We start from the raw sequence: 16905 nt of genomic DNA, 5'->3' as shown, positions 1-16905 counted from the left end.
GGCATCTTGACTAAGAACTTCATAATTCTGATTAAAACTGATTGTTTCACAGCAGTATAGGAATCAAATTAGGCCAGACAAATGGTCAAGAAACCTAGGTTTTAGTCCTGAAACATAGAATCTTGGAGTAGGAATAGATCTCAGAGGCCAACTAGTCCAATCTAACTCTGAACAAGAATCTTCTCTGTGATCATCCACCATTGGCTTGAGACCCTCCAGGGAGAGGGAAACTTCTGCCTTCCAGGGCAGTCCAAGCTAATCTTTGAATAACTCAAATTTTGACAGTTTGTTTTCCTTGCTTCGTGCAAAAGCTTGAAGCTTTCTGACTTTTCTGCTAGCTAATTGTGTAACCTTGGGCAAGCCACAACCAAAATTTGCCCTTGGTTCTCTCAAAGTCATGAGGATCATATGTATGATGTCGACAAAAGGACTTTAGGCTTTAGTACTTAAACAGATAGCAGTATTATCAATGGCCAGAAGTTCAGAAAGGATCGTCTTCCGCATCTCCTTTTTGCTGGCTAAGAACATTCCAGTGGCCCAGGGTGAGGAAGAAAACATCTACCAAAGATGGAGAGCAAGGGAGTGGAGAGAATACTTTGCCATTAAGGGTTTCAAGCAAGGATTATGCCAGAATCCATAGGGTATATCACTTGCACTCAAGTTAATTTGACAAAGATTAGTTTTTCATCTCAATCACCCCAAAATGTGAATAATTGTGAATCACGGAGCTAGTCTTGGCTTTGGTTAGAGGCTTTTCGCCTATCTTCAAAATATACAAATATGCTTCACAGGAAGCAAACCTGATATATGAAAATCTGGATTTGCAAAGTTCAAATGAATTCAACAAACAAATATCAAGCTACTGGGTGCTAGCCCCTGGATCAGTTAGGCAATAAAGACTGTCTTTAAATGATATCATAACAATAATTAATGATAGAAGATATTTCCATAGCACTTTGATGTTTGAAAAATACTCTACATATATAATTTCATTTGATCCTCCCAACAACACTATGAGAAATAAGTGCTATAGGTATTATTTTCCCATTTTACAGATTAGGAAACAGAGTGAGAAAGATTAAGTAACTTACCAAGAATTACATGGTTAAGAAATTTCAAAGCAGAATTCATTTAGGCCTTATAAACGTGAAGACCTGCACTCTATATATTATTGCAGCCTTCTGAAAATATGATCTACTCACAACTTTTTATGCCCACAGATACTGGGAAAAGCAAGGTCCATATATAAACAAATACACTAGTAAATTTTCTTTGTGGGTGCTCTCCAAAAGCCACTGAGAGAGGTGGAATTCAGTAAGACAAAGGTCCTAGAAATGGTTTTGTATAAAGGGAGAAGGGAAAGGAATACATTCTGGAATAAAGGAGAGAGCAAGGGTAGGAGAAATTATCACAAGCCTGCAGGAAATAGTCAGCTTACTCATTTAAGAAGCTGAGTCTCCTAACACAGAAACTAATGTATTAGGAAACTTGAGTAGTGCTTCACATAGACAAGCTATTATTATTAAGAAGGTTTTCCTGACATCAATCCTAAATTTACATCTTTGCACCTTTCATTTCACCCATCCTTTCTGATTCTGTCCTCTGGGGCTACAGAGAACAAACCAAACCCTCTTCCACCTGAAATTCCTTCAAATACTTGAACGTGACTATCATATCTCCCCCTGAATCTTCTCCAAATTGAACATACCTCATTCCTTAAACTAAGTCTCATAGGCCATGGACTTGAGGCCTTTCCCCTCTTCTGAATATTTTATGGCAATATTCTTCCTTAAGGGAGTCACCCAGAATCAAACACAGTACTATGGTTTTGGTCTAATAGGGTCAAGTCTAGCAGGACTGTCACTGATCTACTCCTAAAAGCAATGCTCTTTTTATTTTAAGTGAATTGCCTTTTTTGGTCTCCACATCACACTGCTGATTCATACAAAGAGTACAGTCCACTTAAACCTCTAGATTTTGTTTTCTTTTTTCAGAAAAAAATTGCCATCCAGATATGTCTTTCCCATTTTATATTTATGTTAATATTTTGAACCCCTGAGGAAGCTTATCCTTGTTGAATTTTATCTTGTTGGATTTATCCAAGACAAAATAAACCCACAAAACCAAAAGCATTTTTCCATAATAATAACAAAATACAAAAAGAAATAATGGAAAAGAGAATCTCATTCAAAATAAGTACATAACATATAAAATATTTTGGAGTCCATTTATCAAAGCATACTCAACATTTGTACAGATAAGATTATAAAATATTCTTGTTCAGGGAATAGCAGGAAGACCAAGTGTCACTTGACTGAAAAGTGTGAATGGGTTTGGGGGTGGAAAGTATACGAAGACTGGAACGGTTTATGTGAGGGGAGGGTGAAAGATTTGGAAGACCAAACAGATGACTTTGTATTTGATGTTAGAAATGATAAGGACCCACTAGAGTTGAGGTGGAGTGGGGTTATATGGTCATACCTACACTTTAGGAAAATCACAACTAAATGGAGAATGGACCAGAGTGGGAAGAGACTTTTGGCAGGCAGACCAATGAGCAGGCTATTGAAATAGTACAGATGGAGACCTATATCATGGTGGTGGCCATACCAAAGGAGAGAAGTGAGTGTTCAAGAGACACTGCAAAGGTAAAAGAGATAGGTCTTGGCAACAGACTTGATATGGGGGATGAGAGATAGTGAGTAGTTAAGGATCACATCTAGGTGTAAGACTGGGGGACTGGAAAGATAGTGGTACCCTTGACAGTAGTAGAGAAGTTTGGTGGAGAGGTTTAGGAAGAAATACAAATTAAGTTTTGAGTATATTGAATTTAAGATGTCTCTTGGACATTCAGTTCTAGATATCTGATTGACATTTGGAGATATGGGACTAGAGGTCAGCAGAGATGGTAGAGTTGGATAGTAGATTTGAGAATCATGAGCAGAGAGATGATAACTAAATCTATGGTTGCTGATGAGATCAATAAATAAAATAGTATACAGAAAGAAGAGGGCCAAGGACAGAGTCCTCTGAGACATTTAAGGTTAATGAGCATGACCTTAATGAAGATCCAGCAAAAGAAACTGAGAAGGGAGCAGCTAGGTTGCTCAGTGGATAGAGCACCAGATCTGGAAATGGGAGGTCAGAAATGAGCTCAGACACTTTCTCATTGTGTGACCCTGGACAAGTTGCAACCCCAAGTGCCTAGCCCTAATTGTTCTTCTGCCTTGAGACTCATACTCGGGCACCAATTCTAAAACAGAAGGTAAGGATTATAAGAGGGAGAGGGGAAGAGATGGAAGATACACAGAGACAGAGACAAAGAGAGACAGAGACAGAGAGGGGGGAGAGAGAGAGAAACTGGGAAGGAGAATTAAAATAGGTAGGAGAACCAGGAAAAACTATATCCTAAAAACCTAGAAGGAAGAGAGTATCAAGAACAAGAGGGTTACCAACAATGTCAAGCACTGCAAAGAAATTAAGAAGGGTGAAAATTGAGAAAAAGCTCCTGGATTTAACAATTATAAGATCATTGGGAACTTTGAAGAGAGCAGTTTTGATGGAGTGTCAAGAAAAAAGTTTGAGATGATGAAGTGAAAGAACATTTTGTAAATGGTCTTCTCAAGCAGTTATCCATAGAAAATAAGAAAGATATCAGATGACGGTTAGCAGAGATGAAAAATCAAATAAGGGTGTTTGGTGGATGGAGGAGATACAGTAATATTTGCAGGCAGTAGGGAAGCAGCCAGTAGTCATAGAGAGATTAAACACAAGCGAGAGATTTTTTGCGGTGGCAAAGAATTGGAAATTGAGGGGATGTCCATCAGCTGGGAAATGGTTGAACAAATTGTGGTATATGATGGTGGTAGAATACTATTATGCTACAAGAAATGAGGAGGAGGAGGATTTCAGAAAAAAAGCTGGAAAGATCTGCATGAATTGGTACATAGTGAAATAAGAAGAACCAGGAGAATATTGTACACAGTAACAGCAATATTGTATGATGATCAACTGTGAAAGACAGCTACTCTCAGCAATTCAATGATTCAGGACAATTCTGAGGGATTTGTGACAAAGAATGCTATCCACCACCAGAGAAAAAACTGTTGGAGCCAGATGCAAATCAAAGCATACTATCCTTCATATTGGTCTATTTACAGTTGGGGGTGGCAGTGGCTTTATATGAGTATTCTCTTATAATGACCAATATGGTAGTACATTTTATATGATAATACATCGATAACCCAGACCAAATTACTTACCATCTCTGGTAGGGAGGGAAGAGACAGAGGCAATTTGTAATTTCAGAAAACATATAAAATTATATTTAAAAAAGGTAAGTGAGAGAATAATGATGATAGAAGGGGAAACCTGCTAGAGTAGATGGAAAAGAGTGAGATCACTTATGTAGTTAGAAGGGTTTCCTTCGGCTTCATGTAAGACAGGGGTGAGGGAGGAAAGCATGTATCCTATGAAATAATGAAGAAGGGAGGAGAGAGAGCTCTCATGAAATCCTAACTTACATTTTAAATATGTATATGAGCAGTATGTGTAATGGATACAGGACCAAACTCAAACTTGGGAATACCAGAGTTCAAGGCTTGCCTCTGATCATTTCTGGCTTGTGTAACTCTGTGCAAGTCACTCAAACTCTTAAATCAGTCACCTTTCTAAGATTATAAATTGTACTTGATATGCCTTAGTACAGGGAGTTTCTTCCTCAGAAGTTCCCTATGCAATGAAATCATAAATCTAGTCCTATCATTTTCAACAACAATCTCATCTATTTCCATGGTGCTTTATAGTTTACAGAGTTCTTTCATATACATTATTTCATTTGAGCCTTTATATATCCTATTATTTCACCTCCTTAGGTACCTTAGAAGACTTTCCCTAGCTCTGCATTCTCCCTGTGATATCCCTGTGAGTGCTAGGGTTCTTGAAAACCAGCTACTAAAAAAGCCAGAGATTTTTATGACCTATGTTTCAGTTTTCATATTGATTATTATCTGCCTATGCTGAAACCTAGCTTTTGGAGTCTTTGTCATTGAAGCTTAGACTGGTGTGTGCAAGGAGAATGTTTTGTAAATTCAATCATGTTTTCCGATTGATTTACATAATTCTGGAGAAACCACATCTTCATTTCCAACTAATTCCTAAATATTTTAAATTTATTTCTCCTGCAACCCCTTTACCAAGTAATTAATGAGTCTTAAACAAATGTTACCATATGTCCATACTTAAATGGACCTCTATGATCATATTCTGTGCCATGCATCCATATTCTCCCATAGATCCTCCAAAGGAGATTCACCCAGTCTCCATCCATCAACAAGCATTTATAGCTTCAAGCACCAACTATGTACCAAGCATATATATGTCATAACTACATCTCCTTCTGAAAGAATTATTAAACAAATAAAATTAAATAAAAATATTATTATTTGCTATAATAATTAGCAACTTGTTTCATGACTCCATCTCACAACCATGAATTATTTTTGTGATGCAAATAATCCATCCATAATTTATCTGTTTGGGAAACTTTTTTTTTCAAAAACCTAACTGTGTCACTTCCATTCTCTGGATCTCAATTTCCCAATCTGTAAAATAAGGGAATTGAAGTAAATAATGAATGTAAAGTGTCAAGAAACCTTGGAAGTCACTTAGTCAAACCCTTGGATTTTTTGGCTTGAGTTCTTAACCTTTTTTGTGTTATAGATCACTTTGGCAGCCTGATGAAGTCTATGGACCTCTCCTAAGAATAATGTTTTTAAACACTTGAAGAAAATGCTAAATTTCAAGTAGTTAAAATGAGGATGTATTTTTTCCCCATCTAAGTTCATGAACCTTTTAAATCTATTCATGGATCCCTATTGGGAAATCTTTGTACCATAAGAGCTTAAGAACTGTTGTTTTGTAGAAAACTGAGGCCTAGATTAAGTTACTTTCCCCAAAGTGACAAAGATAAAAAACAACAAAGAAAAGCTTTGACCATTGGTCCTCTGACTCCACAATCACTATTCCTTCTATGGGGGCACCATGTTGATCTCCAAAATCTCTTTTAGCTCAAAAAGCTTATTTGATTCTATTCCATCGAATTGTCTCAAAATGACTCCCATCCATATCCAGATGCCCACAATATTGGACATAGAAACTAAACTAAAACAAAAGATATTCCCTGGCCTCTGGAAGCTGACATTCTCAAAAGATAAACCTGTCAGTGAGACATGCAGCTAGGTATGTGTGAATTATAGTCACTTCCTTAGCATCAAATACCCAAAAGAAGAATCATTTTCCATTTCTTAATCTCATTTCTTTGAGTTTATTCTATCCCTATTCCCCATCTCACCTCCCCCTTTTCTGCAGCAAACTATATGGAAATGGATTTGAAGAAATACAAAGCCACGCGTTCAATGGGACGACACTGATTTCACTGTAAGTATTCTCCTTATTCCCGCAGCTCATGAATAAAAATGAAACATTAATCTGGCGACCAGATCAAATTCAATCTTCAGCAACTAACTCTAGGTAAAAATAAACTTTCAAGTGGTTAGTCATCAGCACTTCACATATGTTACCAAGCAACTGACTGGCTGAAAACCCCAAAGCACCCTACTTTCAAAGACAGAGCAGGCTGCCTCTATACAGAGAGGTTGACAGTTTGCTAAATATTCAGCACTCCACTTCATACCTTCCTCATCTCACAGCTTCCTTCTATAATCCCCTTTTCAGGTAGATGGTATTTCAGAGAAGGCACAATTTTAGGAAAGGGCGGGGGGGGGGGGTGATATTCTTAAGAGTTTTCTTTCTAGGTTCCACTATACAGAAATCAGACAACAGTCAAATCAATAAAAGCAAGCTAGATTTCTGAAGCCTGTTTTCCTGCTGCCCAACAGGTCCTAATATTCTTTTCCAAGTTCCCACCACAGCACTTTGTTCCTAGATCAACCCTTGCTTAGAGAAAGGTCATTCATCTTTAACTCAGTAGGAGAACCATGCCCCCACCATGATTCGTCTTCTTTCACTTTTCTTTGGTCTCTTGGCTTCATGTCAAATGCAATGATAGATCTTATTTGCAGTTGATGATCCAGTGGACCCAGTGATGAAGGGCAGGCTAAACAAAATCGATTTTAAAATAACAGTGCTTTGTAAAATATCAACAGGAAGGTATTTAAAAAAAACATGATCTTGCAACAAGTATATCTATATTTTAAAATGAAATGAAATTATTTTAAAATGAAAATAAAACAAATTAAGGAGAATACCCATATTACTAAAAAATCATACAGATATTGACTCCATGGCAAGTTAAAACTCCATAAAAGAAGCAAGATAGTTTGTTCTCGAAACTGAACCAAATACCTTTTTATGTGATTCTCAGTTATCTCAGATAACTTTTACTTCTTTGTATATATAGATTTATCTACAGACACATGTGCCTTGAATATATAGAGATACACATGTAGCAGTACAGTTACTTGTCATGTCTAATTCATGGTCCACTTGGGTTATTTGAATTTGTTTCTGCCATGAATATGCATAGATACTCATGCCCTGTCTGTTATTTGGTTCAACAAAATTTCAATGAATCAGAATTCAATTTCCACCTGTTTCCCACTGTGAAGAGAAAAAAGGAAAATTAATTGTAAGGAATTTTGCTTAAAAAGAGAAAAATATTTAGAGTTTATGTCCCATACTCAGTGCTCACGCAATTCAATCTCCATCTGTCTAAAAATCAGTGACATTTGGAACCAATGATTCTAAACCCCAGTAAGAGCAGAGGTGAGCCAATATATGCTGTTATGTTTACTAGACTATATTTAAGTCAGGAAAGAAGATTTTAAGAACATTTTCATTGATTTATTCATTTCACAGACTCATTTTCATTGTTTTCATTAAAAATGAAAAAGGGAAAATTGTACATTTTGAAGTGTTGTCATTTCTAGGTCATCATTAGTCAGTCAACAAATATTTAGTAAGTGTTTATTATGAGCCAGGCACTGTACTGTCATTATTTTTAAAGCTGTTGTAGTTCTGATTTGTTCTCAGTTATCTAGAGAATTCAGATAACCAGTATCTACTATTGCTAGAGCATTATGGGCCAATCTGACTTTTTTTTTTCTTTTAGTCTCTCCTATTGAATTCTAAAAGGCAGTCACATGAGTGTGTGCTGGCATGCTGAAGGAACTCACCCCTCCATTCAGAATAGCTCCCCAAAGCAGAAAGCAGGGAAAATGTGGTCGATTTATTTGTTTTTTGACTAGATTACAAAATGTGTAGATAAAAAAGATTATGGTAGATGGAAGAGAACTGGGCTTTAATAAACCATGCAAAGCTCTCTCTTGTGAAAATGTGAACAATTAATTTGAACTGGTTGTCACGGGGATTATTTACTCACATAGCCCAATTTGAAAGATTTACGATCATAACTGAACATAATTAAAACAAACTGAAATCCGAGGAAGAACTGTGGCAGCTTGGGAAAGGAAACTCCATTTGATTTAGATTTCAAATAGCAATTGACTCTGACAATCTGATCTCTTTGAAAGTCGAAATATACTCAAGGGATGGGAATGTGCAAAATGCGTGCGTTCTGAGACACGTATGAAAGGGCTGAGGGTTTCCACAGTAACACACTTAGGAGATGCATTCCAAAAACAGTCCCTGGGGAAGTGGGCTGCCATGTATTGATGATTTTTAGATGACAGGAATGATTTGGAGACCTGCAGAAGGACAGGGAAGAAGACATAAAGTATTCCACTTTGAGACTAATGCCTAGTTAAACAGCCAATCATTGCTTACTTCAAGACTTCTAAAAGCCCGTGGTTGCCTTGGCGTGGGTCCTCGCTTCAGCGTCATGGATCCCCAAACCCCTTCTGCACACTAATAGAAGATTTTCATGGCTTCATTTGACCCAAAAGTCATCATCTTGTCAATAACCCAACCTTTGGGGATTTCACCATATTGGTTCTTTGAGGACAAATACTAGATTCATCATTAGAGTAATCATTGAAAGGCCTCTTTGGTTTCATTCTAGGATCTCCTCATCTCTCTTCCCTGCACCTGCCTTGCTACCATGAGACATCAGAGCAGGGCTTGAGTGGAAGCCTGTTTACCGGGTAGTTATGTAGTCATGGCAAGGCTGAACAATGCATAGGCTCACTAGCAGTTTATCAGTTGCTTTCCTGAATGACCCAGAATTCTATAATCAGGATCCAAAGGCCCCTGTGACCTTTCCTGTTCTGGAAGTATGACGTTAACTAGGAGAAGTAGAATAGCTAGTTAACATTTATATAGAACTTACTAGGGGCCAGGCACTGTGCTAAGTACTTTATTATTATCTCATTTTCATCCTCATAATAACCCTGGGGAAATGGGGTGCTATTATTATCCCCATTTTACAGATAAGGAAACTGAGGCAAATGGTAGTTAAAGTGGCTTGCCCAAGGTCACACCGCTAGTAAGTTTCTGAGGCCATCCTTGAACTCGGGTCTTCCTGACTCTAGGTCTGGCACTCCATCCACTGGGCCACCTAAAAGACTACAAATTGGAACTATGAGGGTAGTCAAATTCCCATTTGCTCATGGAAGAAATGCTTGCTAGGGTGTACACTGACAGCGAGAAGGCCTTTTAGACTCACAAAACCCAGTTAACTGCTCAGAGCTAAACAATTAAGCCTAAGGGTTTCTAGTTTTAAAAAGCAACAATAATCCTCAGGCAACTAACCAAATAGCTACTGCAGTGGACCTCTACTAACTCTTAGCACTCTCGTTTCTGGGGAGTTTAATCCTTCTCTCTCTGCTCCTGATGCTACCCTCTAGACTTCTGGATCCTCAGAACAGATCCTGCTGCCTTGCTTCACTGTGGCTAGCCCAGGCCACCCTGCCCAGAGACTTTGAGCCTGGGTGGTCCTCATCCAGTAGAAATAGCCAAAACTGGCCCAGGAATGACAATGTTATCAGGATAGGTCTCCATCCAGTATATTGCCTCCATTAAAAAAAAAAAAAAAAAAAAAAACACCATTGTGACCTCTAATGTTTTCAGCCAGTATCAGTTATTTTCACTCCAATGTTGATATCTCCTCAATATCATAAATAGGTAATTGATAACCAACTGACTTTAACAAAGACATATTTACTAAGAACCTGTAGGAAGAAGAGAAATCCTTGAATCACACTCTTCCTCTACCACTGGAGAGAATATGCTCAAACAATGTAATGGCTACAGATATTCCTCCCACCAAGGGGCCTTCTTAGTGTGTTCTAGTTGATGGATGAGTTGCTCCCTTGCTTGCAGTGTGATGCCTAGGAAGAGAGGTTGATGCACCCCTTGGCTGTGTCCAACAAATTAGCCTTGCAGATTATGGTATCTAGGAAGAGAGGTTGATTCACTCCTTGGCTGTGTCCAACAAATTAGCCTTGCAGAACACGGTACCTAGGAAGAGAGGTTGATTCACTCCTTGGCTGTGTCCAACAAATTAGCCTTAGGGCTGGCTCCTCACCAGACAGGTCTACAGGGAAACTTAGTTCTTTGGCTTCTGGTGTTTCTTCTGATGTTTCAAAATTCATGAGGTCTTCTCCAACATTCACTTACCTAAGATCGGGGTGGGTACAGGGTGAAATAGAATGCAAAGGAGAAAAAAAGACATAAAACTACTTTGTGCTCAAGGCCACCTGGTAGTCAAAGTAGGGAAAATAAGGGCCACCAAAACAAAGATTGAGTTTCAATTTGTCCATTGGAATCTTTTGTATGCCCTCCTCTTAGTTCCAGTTTGGTGGTCCAAAAAAGGACCCCCCTCAGTAAGCAGGAAAAAAATAGTCAGAGAATGCCTGTGTATATACCCTAAATTGGGGACATGGTGCCCACATTATGTGCCATCATACATTTCCAGAAATGAGCTCCCCAAGCATCCATGTGACTCAGAACCAGGCAGATTTGAAGGCCTGGGACCCAGATGGCCAATCTCCTGTTTTATTGGCATAAAAGGCTAAAAGGGGAGTATCAAGGGAAAAAAACAGTTTCCATTATTCCTTTCTTGGCCTTTCTCTCATCATTACTGGCTTGAAGGTTCTTCCCAGTTAATGATGAAAAGGCAGCTATTTACATAATCAGATTTCAAGGGTTCAGAGAAAATGTCTTGCTTCAGAAATATCCCCTTCATGATGTTTGAAGCCCCTTTAACAGGGGGGCTAAGCTTTTAGGTTCCCAAAGAAAGATCAAGTTTATAATACAAACTTCTTGTCATGAGAAAGGAAAAACAGTAATAAATTTTTAATAAATTTGCACTAAGGCATAAACAAAGAGGGAGGGTAAAAAAGGGAGGAACTCGGAACCTGATATTGAAGGGGGAAAGATGTTTATCTAGGGGATCAGGAACTAAGAAAGACTGGAAAGAGACTAGAAGTATAAGAGATATACCTCAAAGTCTCAGAGAGGTTCAGTGACCTCCCCAAGCTTACTCCAGTGGTCACTGAGAGGGAACTCAAAGTCGAAAGTTTTTCAGATCTTGTGTTCTTTCCACTATACTTTCACTTGATTGATTCTTGGCATGATGAAAAAAGACCCCATCCTGTGCTGTCATCCTATCCCTAGGAGCTGCCAGTTCAAGACAAGTCAAACTGGAGAAGAGAAGAAGAAATGGAGAAGGAGCCAAATAGTCTTCTCTGGTCAAAATAGCATTTAGTATCTCAGGCCAGGCTCTACCCCCTTCTTGATTAACCTGGAATCATCTACTTTCCAGGGGCTCCTGGAGCACAAATTTCCCAGGCATCTGCTAGCTTGTGTTGGACCTTAAATCAAACTGACCCTTGCTGAGGAGAGCAGAGCAGGCAGAGGAAGAGAGTTATTGGCCTGCAATATCTTTCCTTCATCTGGCAAATAACTTTGCCTAATTTTTTTTCTTTCTTTCTTTTCCCCCTATTCTCTTTATGCAGTGATAAATATTGCCACCTTTGCAGAAGCAAGCATAATTTGGGGTATGAGTGCATCCATCCACATTCCAATGTACAACATACACCTAGCATTTCTCAGGAATATCACACACACGCACACGCACACGCACACGCACGCACACACAAAATAAGTCCTAAGGAAACACCATTCTCTTCCATAGGGACTTGAAGGAGAATAAGAACCTGAGGAAAATGCACAACGATGCCTTGAGAGGGGCCACAGGACCCAATGTTTTGTGAGTATGATAGAGTATCCTCTCCTGAACACTCCCTATCAGGGCTCAGTGGCTCCCATGATAAGAGAGATGCTGCCAAATGCCTCCTCCACCCTACACCTGCCACTTTGCCCTGGAGCTATTGAAACCATTCTCAGAATTCTCAACTAGTCCTCCATTCTTTGTACCTGAAGATGCCTCTGTTAACAACCTGGACCCTATAAGGAACGTGATCTGTAAGCTTAAGTATGTCATTCAGTATACTGCATCAGAGTAGGCAGAGAAGATTTGAGAAAGATCAAGAAGGCCTCCCTGCCCAAAATCATCCACTAAGACAACACCTGGTATAGGCTGCTCATAATATCTAGAACATTCTATAATCATGTCACCCTCTCCCTTCTCTCTGTCTCTCTCTGTCTCTCTCTCCCTTCCTCCCTCCCTCCCTCCTTCCCCTCTCTCTTTCCTTCTCCTCTACTCTCTCCTTCCCTCACTCTCTCCCTCCTCTCTCTCTCTGTTTCTCTCTGTCTCTCTCTCCCTCCCTCCCTCCCTCTCTCCCCCTCTCTCCTCCTCTCTCTCTTTACTATCTCTCCCTCTTTCTCTCTCTCCATCTCTCTCTTTCTCTCTTTCTCACTCTCTCTCTTTACTCTCTCTCCCTCTCTCTTTCCCTCTCCTCCACTCTCTCCTTCCCTCCCTCTCTCTTCCTCCTCTCTCTCTGTCTCTCTCTGCCTCTCTCCCTCCCTCCCTCTCTCTCCTCCTCTCCCTCTCTCCCTTTACTCTTTACTCTCTCTCCCTCTCTCTTTCTCTCTCTTTCCTTCTCTCTCTCTTTCTTTCTCTCTCTCCCTCTCTCTCTCTCTTTCCTTCTCTCTCTCTCTTTCCTTCTCTCTCTCTCTTTCTCTCTTTCTCTCTCTCCCTCTCTCTTAGAGAATAAAAGTCTCCTTGTGATTCTTCAAATTGAGGGGCTCTATCATTATGGATTAGCATTGAGGAATAGTGGCCAGAAGGAAAACACTCCAGAAGGCAAAAGGTGAAAGTGGTAAAATCTCTCAGTAAAATTATCAGGTTGGAAAATTTGGTCTTTGGTGTCTTTCTCTTCCCTAAAACTGTTTTTTCATCCTTTTCATGTTCTGTTAAGTCCCCCAAATCCATTAAGTCCCCCAAACTTCACTAGATCCTTCAATCTAAGATTATCTTTCCAACAACTCTGTATGTGTGTGTGTGTGTGTGTGTGTGTGTATATATATATATATATATATATATATATATATATATATATATATATATATATGTAGCTGTCTAAACATTGTCTCTCCCATTAGAATATAAGCTTCTGGGGGCACCTTTGTGGCTCAGTAGATAGAAAACCAGGACTGGAGATAGAGTTCTGAGTTCAAATTTGAACTCAGCTACTTATTAGCTGTGTGACCCTGGGCAAGTCACTTAAACTCCACTGCCTAGCCCTTTAGTTCTTCTGCCTTAGAATTGGTTCTAAGACTGAAGCTAAGGGTTTTAAACAAACAAACCTTTAAGCTCCTTGAGGTCAAAGACAAACCTTTTATCTTTCTCTATGACTCCAGCTCTCCAAAGCCTGGCACATAGTGCCTTGATAAATACTTATTAACTGATTCCAAGTACCGGAGGGTCTCTGGTTGCCCAGGAAACACTGAGCCTCCCTCTCGTCTGTCACTTTGTTAATATCTTCTCCCTCCTTGCAACCTTCACCCTGCAAATCTGTATTACCTAAGAGATGTGGAGACCAGGTGCTCACCTGCCCAGCCCTGGCTTCTCAGTGACCGAGTGAGTCTCAGGAGCCGGCACATTCTTAAACTCTGCATCTCCCACACACATGGAGAATAAGTCAGGGACGAAATGTAACCAGGTTGCAGGAAAGTAAGGAAAAAAATCATACTGACCTACTCCTGGGGCTGTCTCCTCTATGTTTATTCTTAATTGGGACTGGTGAAAAACTAGTGAAAAAAACTGTGACGGGGAAACATTATCTCCTTTAAAACAAAAACAGTTAACTGGATCCCCTAAAACTTAACAAAGACATCTGCGTTAAGATCCTAGAATTGCCTTCGATAATCAGTCTAGAACACTAAATGCAGACTTTTACTAGTAACTCATGAAGCTTGTGAAAAGTGAGGACTTGTGTGAGATTTGTTATTTTTGTAAAAACCACAATTGTTTTTAAAGATTTCTGCTGCCAACAATTGAGCACCTTCTCTCACACTTAACCTGCATGTTTTCCCCAAACTGGATCAGTCAAATTCCTTATATTTGAAAGTATAGGACCCCCTTCTTTCATGGTACAAGGAAAATAACACTTGTTCTACAGTCAAGAAAAACTAGGTTCAAACCTCACCCCCTGCCCTGTACTACCTGCATGGGCCTGAGCAAGTCATTTAACCTCTCTAGACCTCAGTTTCTTCCTCTGTAAAATTAAGGAGTTGACCTAGATGGGCTCTCAAATTCTCTTAGTCATGCCCATTATACTGGAAAGGGTATAATGGGAGAATATAAATTTCAGTAGTAATATTGATATTTATAGAACATTTTAAGGTTTATGAAGTTTTGCACACATTATTTCAAGCAAGTATACTGCCCGCAAGCAATTTATTACCTAGTTGGACCTGCGAAGAAAAAGGGAAACAGTAATTAAGCACCTACTGGGTCAGACACTGTGCTGAGAATTGTCAGATACAGGAATTACCTTATTTGATCCTCACAACTACTTTGGCAGCAACTACCTTCCCCATTTTACAGTTAAGGAAACTGAGGCAAGCAGGGTCATATAATCTACTCATTCCCTGCTGCTAGATTTGAACTCTGGTCTTCCTGTCTCTATCCACTATACCAATGACCTGCTTTTATTTATACACAAAGCATTTATAAACAACAAAATGGAGTCACTGGAGACTGGTACAGACACAAGTGTATGGAGCTCAGAAGAGAGAGAGAGATCCTTCTGGCCTAGGGTGGTGAAGATAGAAGGCTGTCAATATAGGAAATGGGATTTCAATTGGGTTTTGAAGGATGGAGAGAATTTTGAAATCCCATGGCCTTGAATGCCTGAAATTTATCTTGGTATTTTCACAAATCTGGCAACTTTTGAAAATTCAGAACCTGCTTCTACAGCCTTTTTTTTTTCCTCCTATTTGGGAACTTTTCACATAGCTCTGCTGGGAGAGAAGCATTGGTGCAAAGAGAGTTTAGGGGAGCCGTTGCTTTGGAGACTGCATCTTGCTTCCTAGGTAGAAGATGGCTAATGCCACACAATGGTTCTTAATAGAATAACAAACCTGTACTTCATGAAAGCCTACCCCACTGAGCTTTATCAATCTGGGAACAAGGCATTAGAAGCCTTGAATGCTTTCCCCTGGGGCAGCATACAAAAGATGATGTCATTGCATGAGCCTGCCATCTCGGAATACAAGTAATTTCACTCCTCCTAAATGCCAAATGTTATGTACAGACACAGGTATAGGCAGGTGCTGAGACAAAAGCGTAAAGGATGGACTCCTGGCTCTTAACGACAATTAAAAATCAGATATCTCTGCTTTAAGCCCGCAGCCAGTGAGATTGATAGAGACAATATGGAGGTCAAACAAACGAAAAGGCAAACTTCAAGAAAAGAATCACAATCATTTCATTGTCCTGGGAAGGTGTGAGGTGTAAGAAAATGTAATGAAATAAAACAAACACTTTCTCTTTTTTTCTCTACAGGGATATTTCTTCTACCAAGCTGGAGGCACTGCCTAGCTATGGGCTGGAATCCATTCAGGTGTTAATTGCCGAGTCGTCCTATTCCCTAAAGAAATTACCACCCAGGGAAAAATTTGTCAATCTTCTGGAAGCCACCTTAACTTACCCCAGCCACTGCTGTGCATTTAGAAACCTGCCAACAAAGGAGTAAGTATTTTTTAAAGAATAAAAGAAAACCAACTGCACAGTTGTTCCAAAAATTCAGATTTTCAGACTGGCCAGTGTCAACCCCCTAGAGTATGTGGGAGCCAGCTGTACGGGAGTGGGGTGTCTCTCCAAAGAGAGAGCAAATGGAAAGAAAAGAACTTTTTCTCTAGGGGAATGCTATTGCCAAATGGTTAATTCACCCTACATCTGCAACGCTTCTGTCACCATTCTAGGCTAATTGAATTATGGCCTAATTTAGTCATTGCAAAATTGAGGATATAACTTGGCTCCTCAAAGTCTAATCAGCCCCAAGCCTCCTCAGAGTTCACCATCTCCTTGGGGTATGTGGGGGGCGGAGGGAGAGGTTTAAATTAACACAGTGTCTTAATCTTCTAAGTAATATGGACACAAAATACTGCAAGGGGATTTCCTCAGTTATTCCTCTCCCAGGCATGCTGATGAGTGCCTTCCTTTTTTTTTCCCTTTAAACCTCAGGACAGGAGCCCAGAGAAGCTCACTCATGATTAATTCTCTTAATAAGTAACAAAATTGATAAGAGCCACAGACTTACTTTGCTCACATTTTTCGACCCTTTACTGCCTAGCCTCACCAGTCTTCTTTGTGAAAGGAAGCTTTTTGTATGTCTTTTCCCATTCCAAAGGACCAAGCCTCGGACTCAAAATAGCCAAAAGAAAATGGTCCGGGTTAGGGGAAGGGAGTGGAAAAGGACAGGAGAATGAAACATCTTTCCCAGAAATGCAGAAATTCACCTTCATCATCATCAACTCTACCTCTCTCTCTCTGTCTCTGTCTCTATCTCTGTCTCT

At 39.6% G+C, this 16905-nt stretch overlaps 1 protein-coding gene across 1 annotated transcript in view; it reads left to right on the top strand.

Annotated features, from left to right (window-relative positions):
* LHCGR (luteinizing hormone/choriogonadotropin receptor) overlaps positions 1 to 16905 on the top strand; it is a 78977-nt gene that overhangs the window by 51422 nt on the left and 10650 nt on the right. The window contains exons 7-9 of the mRNA XM_044660659.1: positions 6370 to 6438; positions 12116 to 12190; positions 15893 to 16078. Coding sequence (XP_044516594.1) covers positions 6370 to 6438; positions 12116 to 12190; positions 15893 to 16078 — 330 coding nt within the window. The remainder of the gene's footprint in view (positions 1 to 6369; positions 6439 to 12115; positions 12191 to 15892; positions 16079 to 16905) is intronic.

Source organism: Gracilinanus agilis, chromosome 2, assembly GCF_016433145.1.
Source record: "Gracilinanus agilis isolate LMUSP501 chromosome 2, AgileGrace, whole genome shotgun sequence".
In the NCBI taxonomy this organism is placed as follows: Eukaryota; Metazoa; Chordata; class Mammalia; order Didelphimorphia; family Didelphidae; genus Gracilinanus; species Gracilinanus agilis.
The sequence above is the reverse complement of the archived record's forward strand: the minus strand, read 5'-3'. Positions and strand labels throughout refer to the sequence as shown.